This window comes from Folsomia candida, unplaced genomic scaffold (genome assembly GCF_002217175.1).
Source record: "Folsomia candida strain VU population unplaced genomic scaffold, ASM221717v1 Fcan01_Sc039, whole genome shotgun sequence".
In the NCBI taxonomy this organism is placed as follows: domain Eukaryota; kingdom Metazoa; phylum Arthropoda; class Collembola; order Entomobryomorpha; family Isotomidae; genus Folsomia; species Folsomia candida.
This window is the reverse complement of record NW_019091231.1, coordinates 628693-643875: the sequence shown is the minus strand read 5'-3', so window position 1 is coordinate 643875 and position 15183 is coordinate 628693. Positions and strand designations below refer to the sequence as shown.

General features: G+C 37.8%; 1 protein-coding gene across 1 annotated transcript; it reads left to right on the top strand.

Moving 5' to 3' along the window:
* Positions 1–1277: 1277 nt before the first annotated feature.
* On the top strand, positions 1278–4163 carry LOC110861273 (solute carrier family 35 member G1). The gene is made up of 4 exons (XM_022110377.2): positions 1278–1484; positions 2101–2615; positions 3114–3463; positions 3957–4163. Exons 1-4 carry the CDS (start codon positions 1289–1291, stop codon positions 4072–4074), a joined length of 1179 nt encoding a protein of 392 aa, XP_021966069.1. The 5' UTR covers positions 1278–1288; the 3' UTR covers positions 4075–4163.
* The last annotated feature ends 11020 nt before the right edge of the window (positions 4164–15183 follow it).

The following is a 15183-nucleotide window of genomic DNA, read 5'->3' as shown; positions in this document are numbered from 1 at the left end:
ACGTCGCGTCTGTTTGACGATATCGAACATATTTTTGCGTCCGCGATAAGGTGTGGAATTGTTCGTGTCGTGTTGAACTTCGACTCTGCAATAAACACTTGACGACTTTCACAACAACCTATTTTGACACCGATGAGACCAAAACAGGGTTCGCGTAGTGGCGTGTTTATTTACTGATATGTGCTTAGGAGGGGAGGTTGTGTACTATCAACTCCCAGATCCTGATGCCCTTTGGATATGTTGTAGTGTCCCATGACTGTACAACAACCCTGAAGTGGTTTGATTCCATGGAAACATTTGCGCCCGCCACACCCACTCAAAGGTGCCCAAAAACCGCTTTCACTCCAGCTTTCACTCACTCAAATCCATCTCAAAAATCCAATTTTACTCGGATTTTGAAATTTCTTTCACCATTGTATTCCCAGATAGTTGCTTTCTTATTTCCAACATCAAACTCAACTTTTTTGATGATTATTGCCCAGACATAATTTGCTTTGTTGATTACTACAACAATGCTCATTCAGAATTTTAAATTTTAAAAATACTAAGAATTCCCAAAAGCTGAGTCCAAAGGGCATCAGGATCTGGGAGTTGATAGTACACAACCTCCCCTCCTTAGTTATATGATGTTTTTGTTTTTTTTTCCGAGTTGGTGCACAACTACAAACAAGCTTTGCATATTTTGTATATTTTACAAATAAAATGCCAAGCTTATACGAGTTCGCATTACACTTGGCAAGATAATTTTGACAATGACAATGAAATTTTTAGAAATAGTCATGTGCAATTTCACAAATCTTCCTAGAAAAAGTTCTGCTAATTTTCGATGTTTTGATCCCAACAAAATATTTTTATGTGTGACACTCAAAACAAGACAATCTTACTTTTCAAATAACCTTTAGTAGGGCTAATTTTTGCCATGTTAGAAATGACAGGCTCAAATCTAGAAAAATTCAGATTCGAACAAGACAAAGACTGGACTCAATTCCGGATTGACATTGAATCATCTTAACTCTAGCGCTTTGTATTTAGGGAACCCTGGTTTGTGTTGTCTACACATCACGCCTTTCACAACCTGGTGGTTACCCCTTCATAAATTATGACAATTATTACTACCCGAATTTGTTCTAATGATACTTGACCCCTCATTTTAATTAGTCAACGATGAATGAAATAATATGTATCGCCATCTCGTGACGACGTCTTGTCTGCCCGACCCCCAAATTTACATACACACTTTTGCACTTGATCAACCCAGCGTCATTCGATCAGTAAACTCCGTCTGAAAATGGCCCCGACCTCGACGTACCTCGTAGTGGAGCAGGAGGAGGACAAAATGAAGAAAGAAATACAGAAGTCAGCCTCCTCCCCCTTTCTCACCCTTCACATGACGCCACACCCATCGTCAGCAAAAATGACACGGTCAGCCTCCATGTGCTCGGCCAGTCTGTACGTCATCATAGAATCGAGAGGAGATGAATTCGGTGCGTAGTTAACATTTATTTTCTTCACTAGTAGATATTCATATGTATGACAAGCTGGGATACGCCCATTATTTACATATTTATGTAATTAGAAAGTCTAAAATGTATGTACCGAACAGAAATGCTGAGAAAGAAAAATATTTGAAGTTTGTCGTCGGAGGGTGGATGTACTTATTCATTTTAAACTTTTTCTTTTGATAATGACCGTTGGTCAAATATTGTTTATGTTTCTTACCTCTAACACATACATTGAGCACGATGCTTTAAATACAGATAGTTTGAAATATTTCTTGGCTTTGACACTTAAATGTTTCTGATATTATTTGCAAAAAACTCACTTTTGGCATAATTTTTAAAAAATATATGTATTTTATGTAAATTTCAACGATTTATCACTTACCGGGGCGAGTTTTTTCTTGAAAGAAAAAAATCCAGACCATTAAATTCAAAAATAATTTTTTCCAAAATTCTCCTTTTGCTTTTTTCATATATGCATATTTCGTGAGTACTAAAATGTTAGATACGCGTTTCAGTAATTTTTCGTAATTACATATCCATGCTGTACTTATGACGAGCAAAATGTTTAGAACAACGCATTCCTTATTTAAAATTACAGTCGCACCGCGCACTCAGCCCGTAGGATGGCGCCGCTATCTCGGCGTGTTTTACACCCTCCTCGCCGTCAACATGCTCTCTTTGACGAACACGATTATGAAAAAGTACTCGCACGTACACCCCTTCAACGTGGGGATTTGGTACTCCCCCACCGCGGCCGCAGTCGCGCTGGTGTGCATCCTGTATCACAAGTGCTACGCACGAGGGTCCCTGTCCCAGGGGCTCCTCCCGCTGAAAGACAATAAGAAAAACGTGGCCCTCGTCTTCCTTCGGGGAATCATTACCTCAATAATTTTTTACCTGTCCGTCGCAGCTTTTAGATACATTTCAGCGGCAGATTTGAGAACTGTGATTAGTGCCGTGGTAATTGCCGTGTTTTTGTTTGGGTGGCTCTTTCTGGGAGAAAAATGCGGCGTTGTGCCAATCGTTACGGCGATCGTGGCCGTTTGCGGGATTGGAATTATGACAAGGCCGCCGATTTTAACGGGGAAGGAGGAATTCGATCAAAATACTCTGGTTAGTTTAGAGCAATGATATATATTTTAAAATTAGACAAAACTTTTCCATAAGAAACCCTTACAACATCGGGACTAATTTTAGTTAACATAGCATAATAATGGAGCGTATATTCCCTGATTTTGAACAAACTAGGACCATTCCATCACAAATTTGAATAGTTTAAAATCCGCAAAGGACACCATCCCACAATGGTCAGGTTTGGAGAAGATACATATTTGCATCCATAGAGGAGAAAACGAGTAGTTGTTTTTTTTAATGCGGAACCTTTGAATCGACTTTGAGCACATTTTCTCCTCCTTGGATGCAAATATCTATGCCAAACGTCGCCCTTGGGAGATGGTATCCTTTGCAAAACTAAAACTACTAAATTTGTAATCGATTGGCTTTTAAAATTGGTAAAACTTGGTAAATATTTGTAAAAATCGGACTATCCCCTGAGCGATATCCCTTATAAGCTGACATGACAAGTCAATTTCAATTAATTTTAATCCTTAGATCGGAATCGGCATCGCAGTCGTCACCATGATCATCATCGCCCTTCAACTCGTCATAATCCGCTCAATGAGTGAAGTCTATCACGGCGTGAGTAACTTAATCGCCATGTTGTGGGGTGGCACCCAGGGCGTGATCCTCTCCTGGTGCTGGGGCGAACTGAACCTCCCCGCGAAGGAAGATATCATCGGAATGTCGCTGGCGGGACTGTGTCTCGGAAGCGCGTTAACGTTTTTGGTGCTCGCGCTGCAAAATGAGGAGGCTGGCGTAGTCGCGTTGGTTCGGACCAGTGAAGTTATCTTCGTGTTTTTCTGGCAGTGGGTGATCGTCGGGACATATCCGGACATTATCAGGTTGGTTACTGATAAGACATCTTTCTGCAGTGTTTTTGTATGTCGGGCTGCGTAAATAAGTAAGTACGGGTGGCAACGTAATGCGAGCTCTCGTACAAACTCTAAATAAAGTTGTGTGTATTTAAAATGGGACAAAAATACTCAACAAAGAAGACGAAAATTGTGTCCTTTTTTCGGCACTAACTAAGAAGTTGGTCGAATTTATTCAGTTTGTATCAAGCTTATTCAACGGTTGGACACATTTTAACCATATATTTTAATTAAAGAAAATAAACGTCAAAAATCAAGAGTATTAAATTATAAATTCAATTTTGTGGTTACTTTTTATATGTATTTTTTCATACCTATTTGTATGTCTCGTTAGTATTAAAATATTTGATGCAAATTTCAGCGATGACCTATGTCACGCTCATTTTTGCATACATACTAATCATACTATTAACTACTAAGAACATATGAATCATGACTAAAATCGTTTAATTTAAACTTTTAGTGTTGCCGGAGCCATTTTGGTGGTATCGGGCGTTGTCACGGTAACCTTGAGAACATGGGTGGACACGTTACCAAAGGATAATCCGATGAAGAGGAGATTGAGATTTATTTTATTGTAGGATTTATTTATTTTCTAAATTTGTGTAATTTGTATGAAAAGGATATGCAGTAATAAAAATTGACTACCTCAATAAAACAGTTAAATACATATGTACGCTACTTATGGATATTTACATAATTAAACGTATATATTTGCACCTGTTACTTCTATAATTCTTCATAAATGCATTTGTGTATCTTTTGGAGGCTGGCTGAACACATGATTGTGTTTACAAATATTTATTTCATTTTAATGTTTAAATTTAATTTTTTAATTCTTTTTTATAATGGGAAACCTTAATTATAATTTGTTAGACTGCGTTGGTATTGGCAAAAGATAAATTTTAAACCAACGGTAGACCAGCCAATAAATCGTCCTAAATTTAAATATTCCATTTGTGGAAGAAATTGTCAAAAATTCTTGGACTGATTTTTTAAGCACATTATTTGATTGATTGATTGATTGATTGATTGATTTATTGATACTAATCTTCCCTCGGGCCATGATCCCATGGAAGATATAAACATTACAATTTTGATTCCATTACAAAGCAAAGATTGAGTAAGGGGTGGCAGACCCCGTAACCTATTATAACCTAATCAACTAAATTACTGTATATGCTATTAAAATTAATATTGATTATTAATAAGAATTACCCATCACCCATATTCCTTAACTTAATGCAGGATGTTACATAATTATGTATATCATTTTCTTTAGCTTCATCAGTTTCAAACAGTAATGCCCTCATTCTTCCTGAAAAGTCTAATTTGTTGATGTTACAGTCTTTAAGGTACTTATTAATTAATTCACATCTAAGAAAATCAGCAATTTTGCATCTGAACATAAAATGGTCCAAGTTGTCTTCCTCCTTGATGTTACAGTTTACTGTTTACTGTTTACTGTAGTTTATTCAAGTGTCGCGAATCATCAGTTATACACTGCTTTTCAGATCAAGACACAATAATAAAAATTTGTACTAATCTACATATAACTATATATAAATTTTTTGTCATAATATTATAATTATAAATTGTTAACCTCTGGTCCATTGTGATTTATTTGACCAGTTACAAACTCACGTGCATTTGATTGAAACAATACGTAGGACATGTTGCATAATTCCCAGTCTTTAGGTAAAGTATTCCATAAACAGTATCTTCTAAACAATGTTGAACGCTTAAATACTTCTGTTCTATGGGTCGGGGCGCACATATTCGGGCGCTTGTTGTTCAACGTTCTCTCGGAGAAAATTAATTTGTTACTTCTGTACATCTTATACGCGTTCTTTAATAGTACGTATTTCGATCGCTGTTCAACCGTAAGCATTTTGTTATCATTCCTGATTTTTTGAATATCGATATTTTTCCGCAGACTTTTTAAAGTGATTTTCTTAGTTGATCGTAATTTTGCGAGCTTAGGATAATAATAACTTAAGAGGAAGTTGTCAATGACTTCCTGAATCTTGCTAAGTGACAGGGATGTCTGTACCGTCCATATGTCAATACAGTAATCAATAACCGAATGTACCTGAGTGTTAATAATTACACGCATTGCCTGCTCACTAATTGAGCGTTTTAGACCATGCAGGATTTTTATCCGTTGACAGACTTTTGAAAATACAGTTTCATAATGTAATTTAAAATTTAAACTAGGGTCAAGATTTATTCCTAGATATTTAAATGACGTAACTCGCTCTATAATGTGATCGTTAACAATTATCGGTTTAACATCGCCCTTTATCGGTACTCTTTCATACAATATCTGCATTCTTCATTTGTGATCAAATTATAGTAGTAATCGTTACTCTTAAAATATCCCAATCCTAATCTGCACTGAGCCATACAGCGTAAGATTCTTGTAGGTTTGTTACCTTTAAGGTAATCCGGCAAGTCATCATTAATTGGAACCAATTGATTATAATATTTATATCTCGTCGAAGAACACAAAGTGTCCATGTCAGCCGCCCGATTTAAGTTTCTCTGATTATCAATAAAAATCCTAAAATTACTCATACTTGTATCAAAATTTTGGCCAACCCATATATCCCCCATTCCTACAAGTTGTAATATTTTACAGAACTGCGAGCACCAATTAAATCTAGAATCTTCTCCTTCTCTACTGCTATACCGGAGCAAATTATCATAGCAAATTCTTACATAACGATTATCCCCCATATTTAAGATTTTTAAACAAAATTTATAAGCCTGTACATGAATTTTAACTGCCAAATTGTACGAATTTGTCTCGATTCGAATTGCCGCATTTGATGTAATCTCACGTACTCCTAAGGCCTTTTTCAGGAAATAGCAATGTACCTTCTCTAATTCTATTGTTTGGTTAAGGCCCCAGATTTGGGCACAGTACAAAGCTGTTGGTATAACTACCGTGTTGAATAATTTTACTTTGGCTTCCCAAGCTTCGATTTTTCCTCTACATAACACTTCCCATATCGACGCCACGGCTGCCTTTCCTTTTGTTTTAAAAGAACTTGCAGCTATATCAAATTTGCAGTTCTGGTTAAAAATAACCCCCAGATAGGTGTAACTTGGAACTACTTCCAAGGGTACTCCTTTCAAGGTTATAATTTCCTCAACTTTTCGAGATTTACGGCGCTCAAAGATAACAACCTGGGTTTTAGCTAAGTTTATCGTTAAGCCTAAATCATTGAAATACTCATCCAACCAATTGATTTTTTGCTGTAGTTCACTTCTAGTGGGGGCGAGAAGAACCATGTCATCAGCGAAGCAAAGTAGGCTAATGTCCGCATTCCCAAATTTTATTCCTCGAATGCCGCTATTAATTAATCTTTCCTCAATATCAGAAATATATAAACTAAAGAGCAGTGGGGATAAGATTTCTCCCTGTAATAAACCCTCCGTGATGCCTATTTTGTTTGTCAAACCGTCTGGCAACCTAATCATGGTACCTGCTTCGTCGTACAGGCTCTTGAGGATTCGAATAATTTTACCGCTAAGACCGATTTGGAACAATTTATCCCATAACAGATGATGTTTAATACTTGGAAACGCTCTTTGGAAATCTATAAAGAGAGCATAGACTTTAGATTTTTTTCCTCTAGTACCAATTTGAGTTAAAGCCTGAAGTGTAAATATTTGATCGTCGCATCCTCTACCCTTTCTGAAACCAGCCTGAGCTTCTGGCAGGATATTGCACATATTTGTCCAGCTTACTAATCGGTCCTGCAAAATCTGAGTAAATAACTTTAAACTCGTATTTAATAAAGCAATCGGTCTGTAATTAATTGGATCGAGCAGATCTCCTTTCTTATGTAACATAACTGTTAAAGATTCACTCCACTCCGTAGGGACTGTTTCTGTCTGCAAAATATTATTAAACACATCTAAAATTTTAGTTTTTAGTATTAACGGACCATTTTTTATAAACTCATTACTTATACCGTCCGGTCCAGGTGCCTTCCTATTTTTAAGAGTGTGAATTGCTTTCTCCAACTCAGGCATATTTATCATGGAATCAAGACAATTATGGTGGACATCAACATACTTGACTACCTCTCTAACTCGTGGTGATTGCAGTTTCTCATAAAAGTTCTTCCAAATGTCTTCCTTAATTAAATTAGGAGGTGCAGGTTTCATTCTAAAAGATTTTACAACTTTCCAAAATTCAGTACTATTTTTTACTTCATTAAGTTGCTTTCTCTTCATATCTATATACTCTCTTTTCTTCCGTTGACGCAAATTCCTAAAGTGCTTACGCCTAATAGTAAAGTCTGTTCTGCTTTCTTCGTCCCAACCCCTCTTTTTGGCAATAAAGTAGCTTCTTTTCACTTTTTTTTCCTCGGTTGCACATTCTTTATCGTACCACTTTTTGCTCAGTTTAACCTTTGAGTTACCACTAGGTATATATGCTAGTCCTACATTTTTTGCACTGTCTGTTATTACCTGACATAAATCTACATAATTATATGCACGAGACTTACTAGAATGGAATATATTCTCTATTTCCACCTTGTAACGCTCACTTAGTTCATTCTTCCATCTCATAACTAAACTGCTCTCCTGCTTTCTGGTCGGTAGTTCATTAAAAGAGACTGAACATGGGAAATGTCCAGCATCACATATATCTAATATGTGCATCTCTTGAACATCCCCAACGGCGATATTATTAACAAAAACTAAGTCAATAACACTTTTTCCTAGTTCATTTGCATGAGTAATTTCGCCATGTTGGTCACCCCTACATTTGCCATTAAGTAAAGTGTACTCCGAGCTGTTGAATAATTCTAAAATTAGTTTTCCTCTTCTATCAATAAATTTATCTTTTGAACATCTATGTAATTGAATTGCTTGATTTACATTAATTGGGCTGACCCCCGAGTTTAATTCACCTATCCTAGCATTAAAGTCCCCCATAACTACTACGCCTGCATCGGTAAATTGTTCATTTATATCTCCCAAAAATTCCTGCAAGTTCTGCAGTTTATTATCAGTTTGATCTAATCTAGGGTTTAAATACACTACCACAATTACCCAAATTTTTCCGTTCATTATTTTTCTAACTGCTAAACTCCTAAAGTTATCATTGGATATCATCTCTCTAATTAATTGGAACTTGTTATTCAACAAGATGATGAAACCACCACTAGCTCTCCCTTTCGTAATGTTAGCATTTTTTGTAGCTTTTCTTTCCACACAAATATTATAGTGAGAGAATACCGAACCTAAGTTTACATTGTACGTATGCCATGTTTCACAAAACAATAATACATCAGCTTGCGTAAGTAAAGTTGCTTGATTAATAGATAGATTATTCAGCGTGGCTACTCCTGATATATTCCACACAGTCATTTGGATGGGTTGAGTTGCTTGCCTAGTTGTAACCGGTTCACGCGTGGGATTCCCATGCCGTTGTCAGGCTATTTGGGTAGGCTGGCCTTGGTCATTTATCCCATACTTACGAATCACAGCTTTGTCCTTGGTAATGTGAATTGCACCTCTAGAAAAGAAGGAGCGCAATGAATGATCATACGACTTTTCTTCCAAATATTTTTTATATAGTATGGATTCTGCTGCCCGAATTTCCTGTGGTTGGTCCGGTCGTATGGTGATTCCTTTGGTACCCTTTAATGCGAAACGTTGTTGCCAAAACTGCTGTTTGTCTCTAGTCCGTACAAATTTGATGAGAATTGGTCTTGGTTTCGCAGCATGGGTGGAAAATCTGCCCATCCGGAAACAGTCGTCATAATCCATGTCCATCGCGTTTAGTTTCATTTCTTCCCCAAGGTATTTAAGTGATGAAGGAATGTCGTCTCTTCCCGTCTGTTGATTTTTAAATTCTGGCACTCCCAACACAATTAAATTTCTGCTGCGCCTCTCTCCTGCTAAAGCTTTAATAGCAATTTTCACACCTCTCAATTGTGATTCGTGATTTCTTCCCAGCCCACCAATATCTTTGGCGAGCTGGTCGAAACGTTCGTCAAATTTCTTGCACAACATATCTAACTTTGATGGGAGCTGTTCCATTTCGCCAAATTCTTGTTCAATCTCGTCCCTTAAAGTTCTCCCTTTTTTTAGAACACTTTGTGGTGTTGGAGACAAGTCAGAGTGGGTGGATGAACTACTTGTGCTTGCTCTTGGTCTTTTTCCGTCCCCTCTTTTGTGACAACTCCGTATGCACTTCTTGGTGTAATTGATGGTGAAAAAGTGTCACTATCAGTGATGGGATTTTTGTCCCTCGTCCTCATTTTTGAGTGAGGGGGAGGAGTAAAGAGGGGGAGTAGCTAGTGTTTTTGCTCCAAAATGAGGGGAGAGGAGGGGAGGACTAAAAATTTGAGGAATTAGTGAGGAGAGGGGAGGATGAGGACTTAAAACTTGAGGAATTGGTGAGGGGAGGATGAGGACTTAAAACTTGAGGAATTGGTGAGGGGAGGGGAGGATGAGGACTTAAAACTTGAGGAATTGGTGAGGGGAGGGGAGGAGGAGGACTAAAAATTTGAGGAATTAGTGAGGAGAGGGGAGGATGAGGACTTAAAACTTGAGGAATTGGTGAGGGGAGGGGAGGAGGAGGACTAAAAATTTGAGGAATTAGTGAGGAGAGGGGAGGACGAGGAGTAGAAATTTGAGGAGTTAGTGAGGGGAGGGGAGGACGAGGAGTAGAAATTTGAGGAGTCGATGAGGGGATAAGAGGACGAGGAGTAATTTACTCCTCGTCCTCTTTACTCCTCTTACTACTCCGAGTAAAAGGAGGGAGTAAGACACAGATAGATATATACTACTGTCCGCTCTGTGAGTGTCCGTCTATCTGTCTGTCTTTATCCACGATAATTTTAGAACGGATTCAAATTTCGCTATGCGGTTTTCGCGACGTTTTTCTAATTTTGAAGTACGGATGAGTTCGAAGATGGGCGTCGTAGGTCATAAAGTCACGGCGCTACGGTGATGACATATACGGTCTAAGATGTCGAATTTTTTATTTTGACCGTTTTAGACTTATTTTTAGAAGGGGATTTCAAAAATCGCCATCATTTCGACGTGCGACGATACCATGACCGTGTAGATGTCGCCAAAGTCGAAAATTGTTGAATTTTTCGTCTCGACCGTTTTAGACGTAGATTTGAGCGGGGATTTCAAAAATCGACGGTTTTGTCATCTCACGACCCTGTGAGGAGTAGAAATTTGAGGAACTGGTAAAGGGAGGGGAGGGTGAGGACTAAAAATTTGAGGAGTTAGTGAGGGGAGGAGAGGAGGAGGACTTAAAATTTGAGGAGTTAGTGAGGGGAGGAGAGGAGGAGGACTTAAAATTTGAGGAGTTAGTGAGGGGAGGAGAGGAGGGGGACTAAAAATTTGAGTAATGGGTGAGGGGAGGGGAGGATGAGGACTTAAAATTTGAGGAATGGGTGAGGGGAGGGGAGGGTGAGGAGCTGATCAAAAGTCCCAACTCTGGTCACTATTATCACTTTGTTGTGGTGGAGTACGTACTGTTTTTCCACTTTTGTTAAACCAAAAAGACATGTGAGAAAGTGTAATGAGCGGAGCTCAGTCGGACTCGATGCTTCTCTGTTGGCTGCCACCACCAGACTCCTTAAGCACATTATAATTTGACTTAAATTTTAAATACATATAAATATGTGCAAATATATACATTTAAAAATCCTCAGGAATTGTTATTCTCATCAACATATGAATAGTGCGAAATGGATTTATTTCCGATGAAAAGGTTCATCAAATGTGGAATTTTAATCTAATTTATACTTCTGTTTCGACGACTTTTTTGTTGTATATCACAACCATCTACTAACCAACGCCGACACTAATTCACATCACATCCACATGATTTTGTTCATAATTCTGAATAAGACGAGAATTAAAATGATATTAATTAAGAATTTGAATGATGCGAGAGCTCTTTAGAATCTCCGAGTCGCACGCTTCGTCGCTTGAACCCACTCTCAACCGTGGTCACACGCTCGTCACAAATATCGTCAACAATTGACGAAAAGTGATTTTTACACGTAAATTCCGTCACTTCATGCCATAAATCGCACATTGTGGTCATTTTGATATAGGTGAGAACCCTGGAATCAACGGGCACCTCAGAAGGTTCCCTTGTTAGTTTCTAGATAATGTGGTACGTTATCGAGTACCTGGCTCTTAATTAAAAATGGAAAGTTTTTCAAATTTGGCTAATTACAACTAAGGTTTATGGATAGGAGCATGAACCAAATACGTTATGTTATCAAATTTTAATTAAGCTCCCTAAACGTATTCAGTACGACTTCGCATTTTCGCATAGCAATATAACTTTTTTGACATTGCGAATTTTGCGAAGCAATGAAGTGAAAAGGCTTCGCAAATTACAAAGTTCTGAAAATTTGGTTCAAGTGTCTCGAATTTTGCAATAGGAAAAATTCGCAAATTTCCCTTAGTTACCGCATTTTTGCGTCTGAAATTTATCAAATAAGAAATTTCGAAAGCTCAAAAAGCCCCCACTTCGGTAACCAATAGAAATCTGGATAGTTTTCTTATTGAAAATTTTGTGAAAAATATTTTTCGAACTAAATACTAGCCGTGGAGATGGGCAAGTCCGCAAATCAATTTTCAAGCCAATTATTTTTGCGAACTTTATTGTTTTGCGAATTTTTCTAACGATCCGAACTCGAAATGAATACCCTCCCTATCTCCAAAATTATGTCGTTAGCAAAATTCTCACAACACCTCTCGAAATTCCCCTAATGAAAAATAAAAGGGTCAACTTATTGAACTTGAACCTCGCCTGATCCCCCATTTGCAACGGTTTGCAAGATTTAATAAACTTTTTTATATATTTTTTATCCTCCAAACTCCACTCAAGTTTACCCCAAGACCTCACAGTTTTTAAATTTTGAGTAAAATAGTATCCACCAAAGTGTAATAGGACCCCCCAGAAAATACCAAAGCCAAGGACATAATGACAAATTATGATTACAGTTTTGCCCCCGATATTTTGAGAATTTTGGACTAAGATCGCGGATGCAAACATCATTAAAGTATAGATTGTGATGTGAAGTGGAAGAATCAAGTTTCCGTAGGGATCAATTGAGAGCCAGTGAACGATTTCAAAGCTACGATACTCCTTCGGTAAGTTGGCTAGAGATAGGTCAGATCTTTTTGGCGTGGCGCGAAGATCGGTCGCCATTATGGGCGTTAAGAAGATCTGATGGGTGAGCACGCCTTGAAGTTGTATGTTGAACAAGATCCAGGATTGAGTGAGAAGGACCCAGTAGACGAAGGAATTAAGGGTCAGGAGCAGTTTAGAGTAAGGAGGTGAGAAAGAGGACGAAATATAGATGGGAAATTCCGGATACGTTGCGGCATGAACGGCAAACGTTGCGGGGAAGAGGATCAAGACGAATTGGAGGAAGATGAGGATTTTGTTGAGAAAGGGTCCAATATTTTTCCGAGATTGGGGTAGAGGCCATTTTTCTGTTGAGATAAAAAAAGGCGTTAGTATTTTATTTTCTGTTGAGGACAAATTAAACCAATATTTGTAGTGCATAAATTATCCTAACATTATCCTAACAAATTCGTTTAAGAAAATATTTTCTTGATATCATTTTCTTAAAATGGACGATACAGTGAGCAAAAAAAGTGAATACATGGTTGCGACACTTGGTGTATAATGGTTTGTATATTGGGTTTCGAAAGCAATTAGTGAGAGGTGGTTGTTACGTTTTATAGTAAATTTAATCAGGTTTCCAAAAATCATAACATGATATTCATGATATTCTCTTGATCTTGCAAAATCTTGAAATAAGTGGCGGAAGAACGAAAGTTGATGCAAAAAAAAGTGAATGCACCCTGTTGATTATTTGCAATTTTTCTTAATAGAACGTTTCAAAATCAGTTCTTTGAATTTTTTTCCAATATAATACAGTATTTATGATATGTTAGCAGCAAGTTCCCCAGTTCTAATCTGTTTGATAAGTTCCATATACCCATGAATGATGTAAAAGTAACTCAGCATCGAGAAGCAGAGGAAAATTGATCTCATTTCATGGCGTTGGGTTTGTATGTTCAAAAATTGACTGTAAGACAAAGGTAAGCAGTAGTACTATTCTAGAAATAATCTAGAAGTGGAAAAATACGGGGGTTCGTAGCAGATATGACTAGCAATGACTTATGAACGAAAACAACGCTACAGTTGACAACTATGTTGGCACTCGATCTTTGTGAACCCTTTGTTACCAAAACGACAAACTGCTGCCAAAGTCGAACAACAATTTGGGGTCTACATTACACCACAAACGGCGCGAATCAGCCTGCAAGCTAGGGTTGCCGCGGGTAACGGGTCGGGTACCCGTTACCCGCATACCCGCACGATTCTTGCGGGTACCCGTTATCTGCGGGTAGCGAGAACTACCCGCACGGGTAACGGGTATTTCAATCTTTATTTAATTTTCCACATAAATCAGTTCATAAAAAAAGTCAGCAGCAAATTAGTCTATTTACCAACAAAAGCGTCAATTTATTATTTTTCCATTTCAAAATTTGTCATTTTACATTTCCAAGCAACTAACGCTTATGGCAAGCGTGTCTTTTCGGAACCCACGAAAGCCTACGGTGGCCTTTTCACATCCCGAAAATGCGGAGAAATTATTGTTTCCCAAGCATAATTTGCCTGCTCTAAAACATCGGTAATAATTTGACTTGTATTTGGGTGTATTTATGTAAGACTGGTGAGATTTTAATTTGTGCTTTGAAAGTATAAAAAACCTGTATTCGATTGAAAGCCAAAATTTTATTTGTAGACGATTTTTTAATGCATTTAAAAAATCATGAAAACTTTATTTAAATCAAAATTTCAAAAAATGAAACTAAAAGTGAACCTTTTTTAAGACACACCAAAATTGTCTAACGAGTATATCAAAAAGTCAAGCCAAAAATTAGGAATCACGTGATACTACATATCCGTTGAATGTCAACTTTGAACAACAATGCTGGCTGCAGAGTTCAATTTTTAAGTAAATGTTCTGCATCTTTTTCCTACACTGGTCGACAACATGGTAGACTTCGAACTCTTCCCCCAATAGTTTTCTTTAAAACGGTGTAATTCAAGAAGTGATAATTCCTCATTTTTGGCCCGATTGGTTGATATAATTCGCTAAGAAATCAAGAAATCCCGGTGCAGGCTTGAAAAAGGTTACATTGTAGGCCAAAAAGTTTGGTTTCAGAAACATCTAATGAGATCCAGCAAATTATGACATTCGTTACTCGTACAGCATTATCTCAAACTACTCCACAACCCAAACAAGCAAATAATTGATTAAATCCGATTGATTAATGAGGCTGTTTAATTTTTAATTTAATCCTCATAACGGGTAACGGGCAACGGGTACCCGCACGGGTACGGGTAGTTGGGCAGCGGGTAGCGGGTCGGGTAACGGGTAGAATTTTCGCTACCCGCGGCAACCCTACTGCAAGCAGAAGTGTTAAGGGGTCAAGTGCATGGAAGAAGCCTTTAATTTTTAGTGCGACATAAGCAGACGCCTGGAATGGGCCAGAAATCACACCAAGCGGTTCATGAATGATTGGAAACAGGTCATTTGGAGCGACGAGAGTTAGTTTAACCAGAAATGGTCAGATGGGGTTTCAAAAGTAGAGACGAAGCC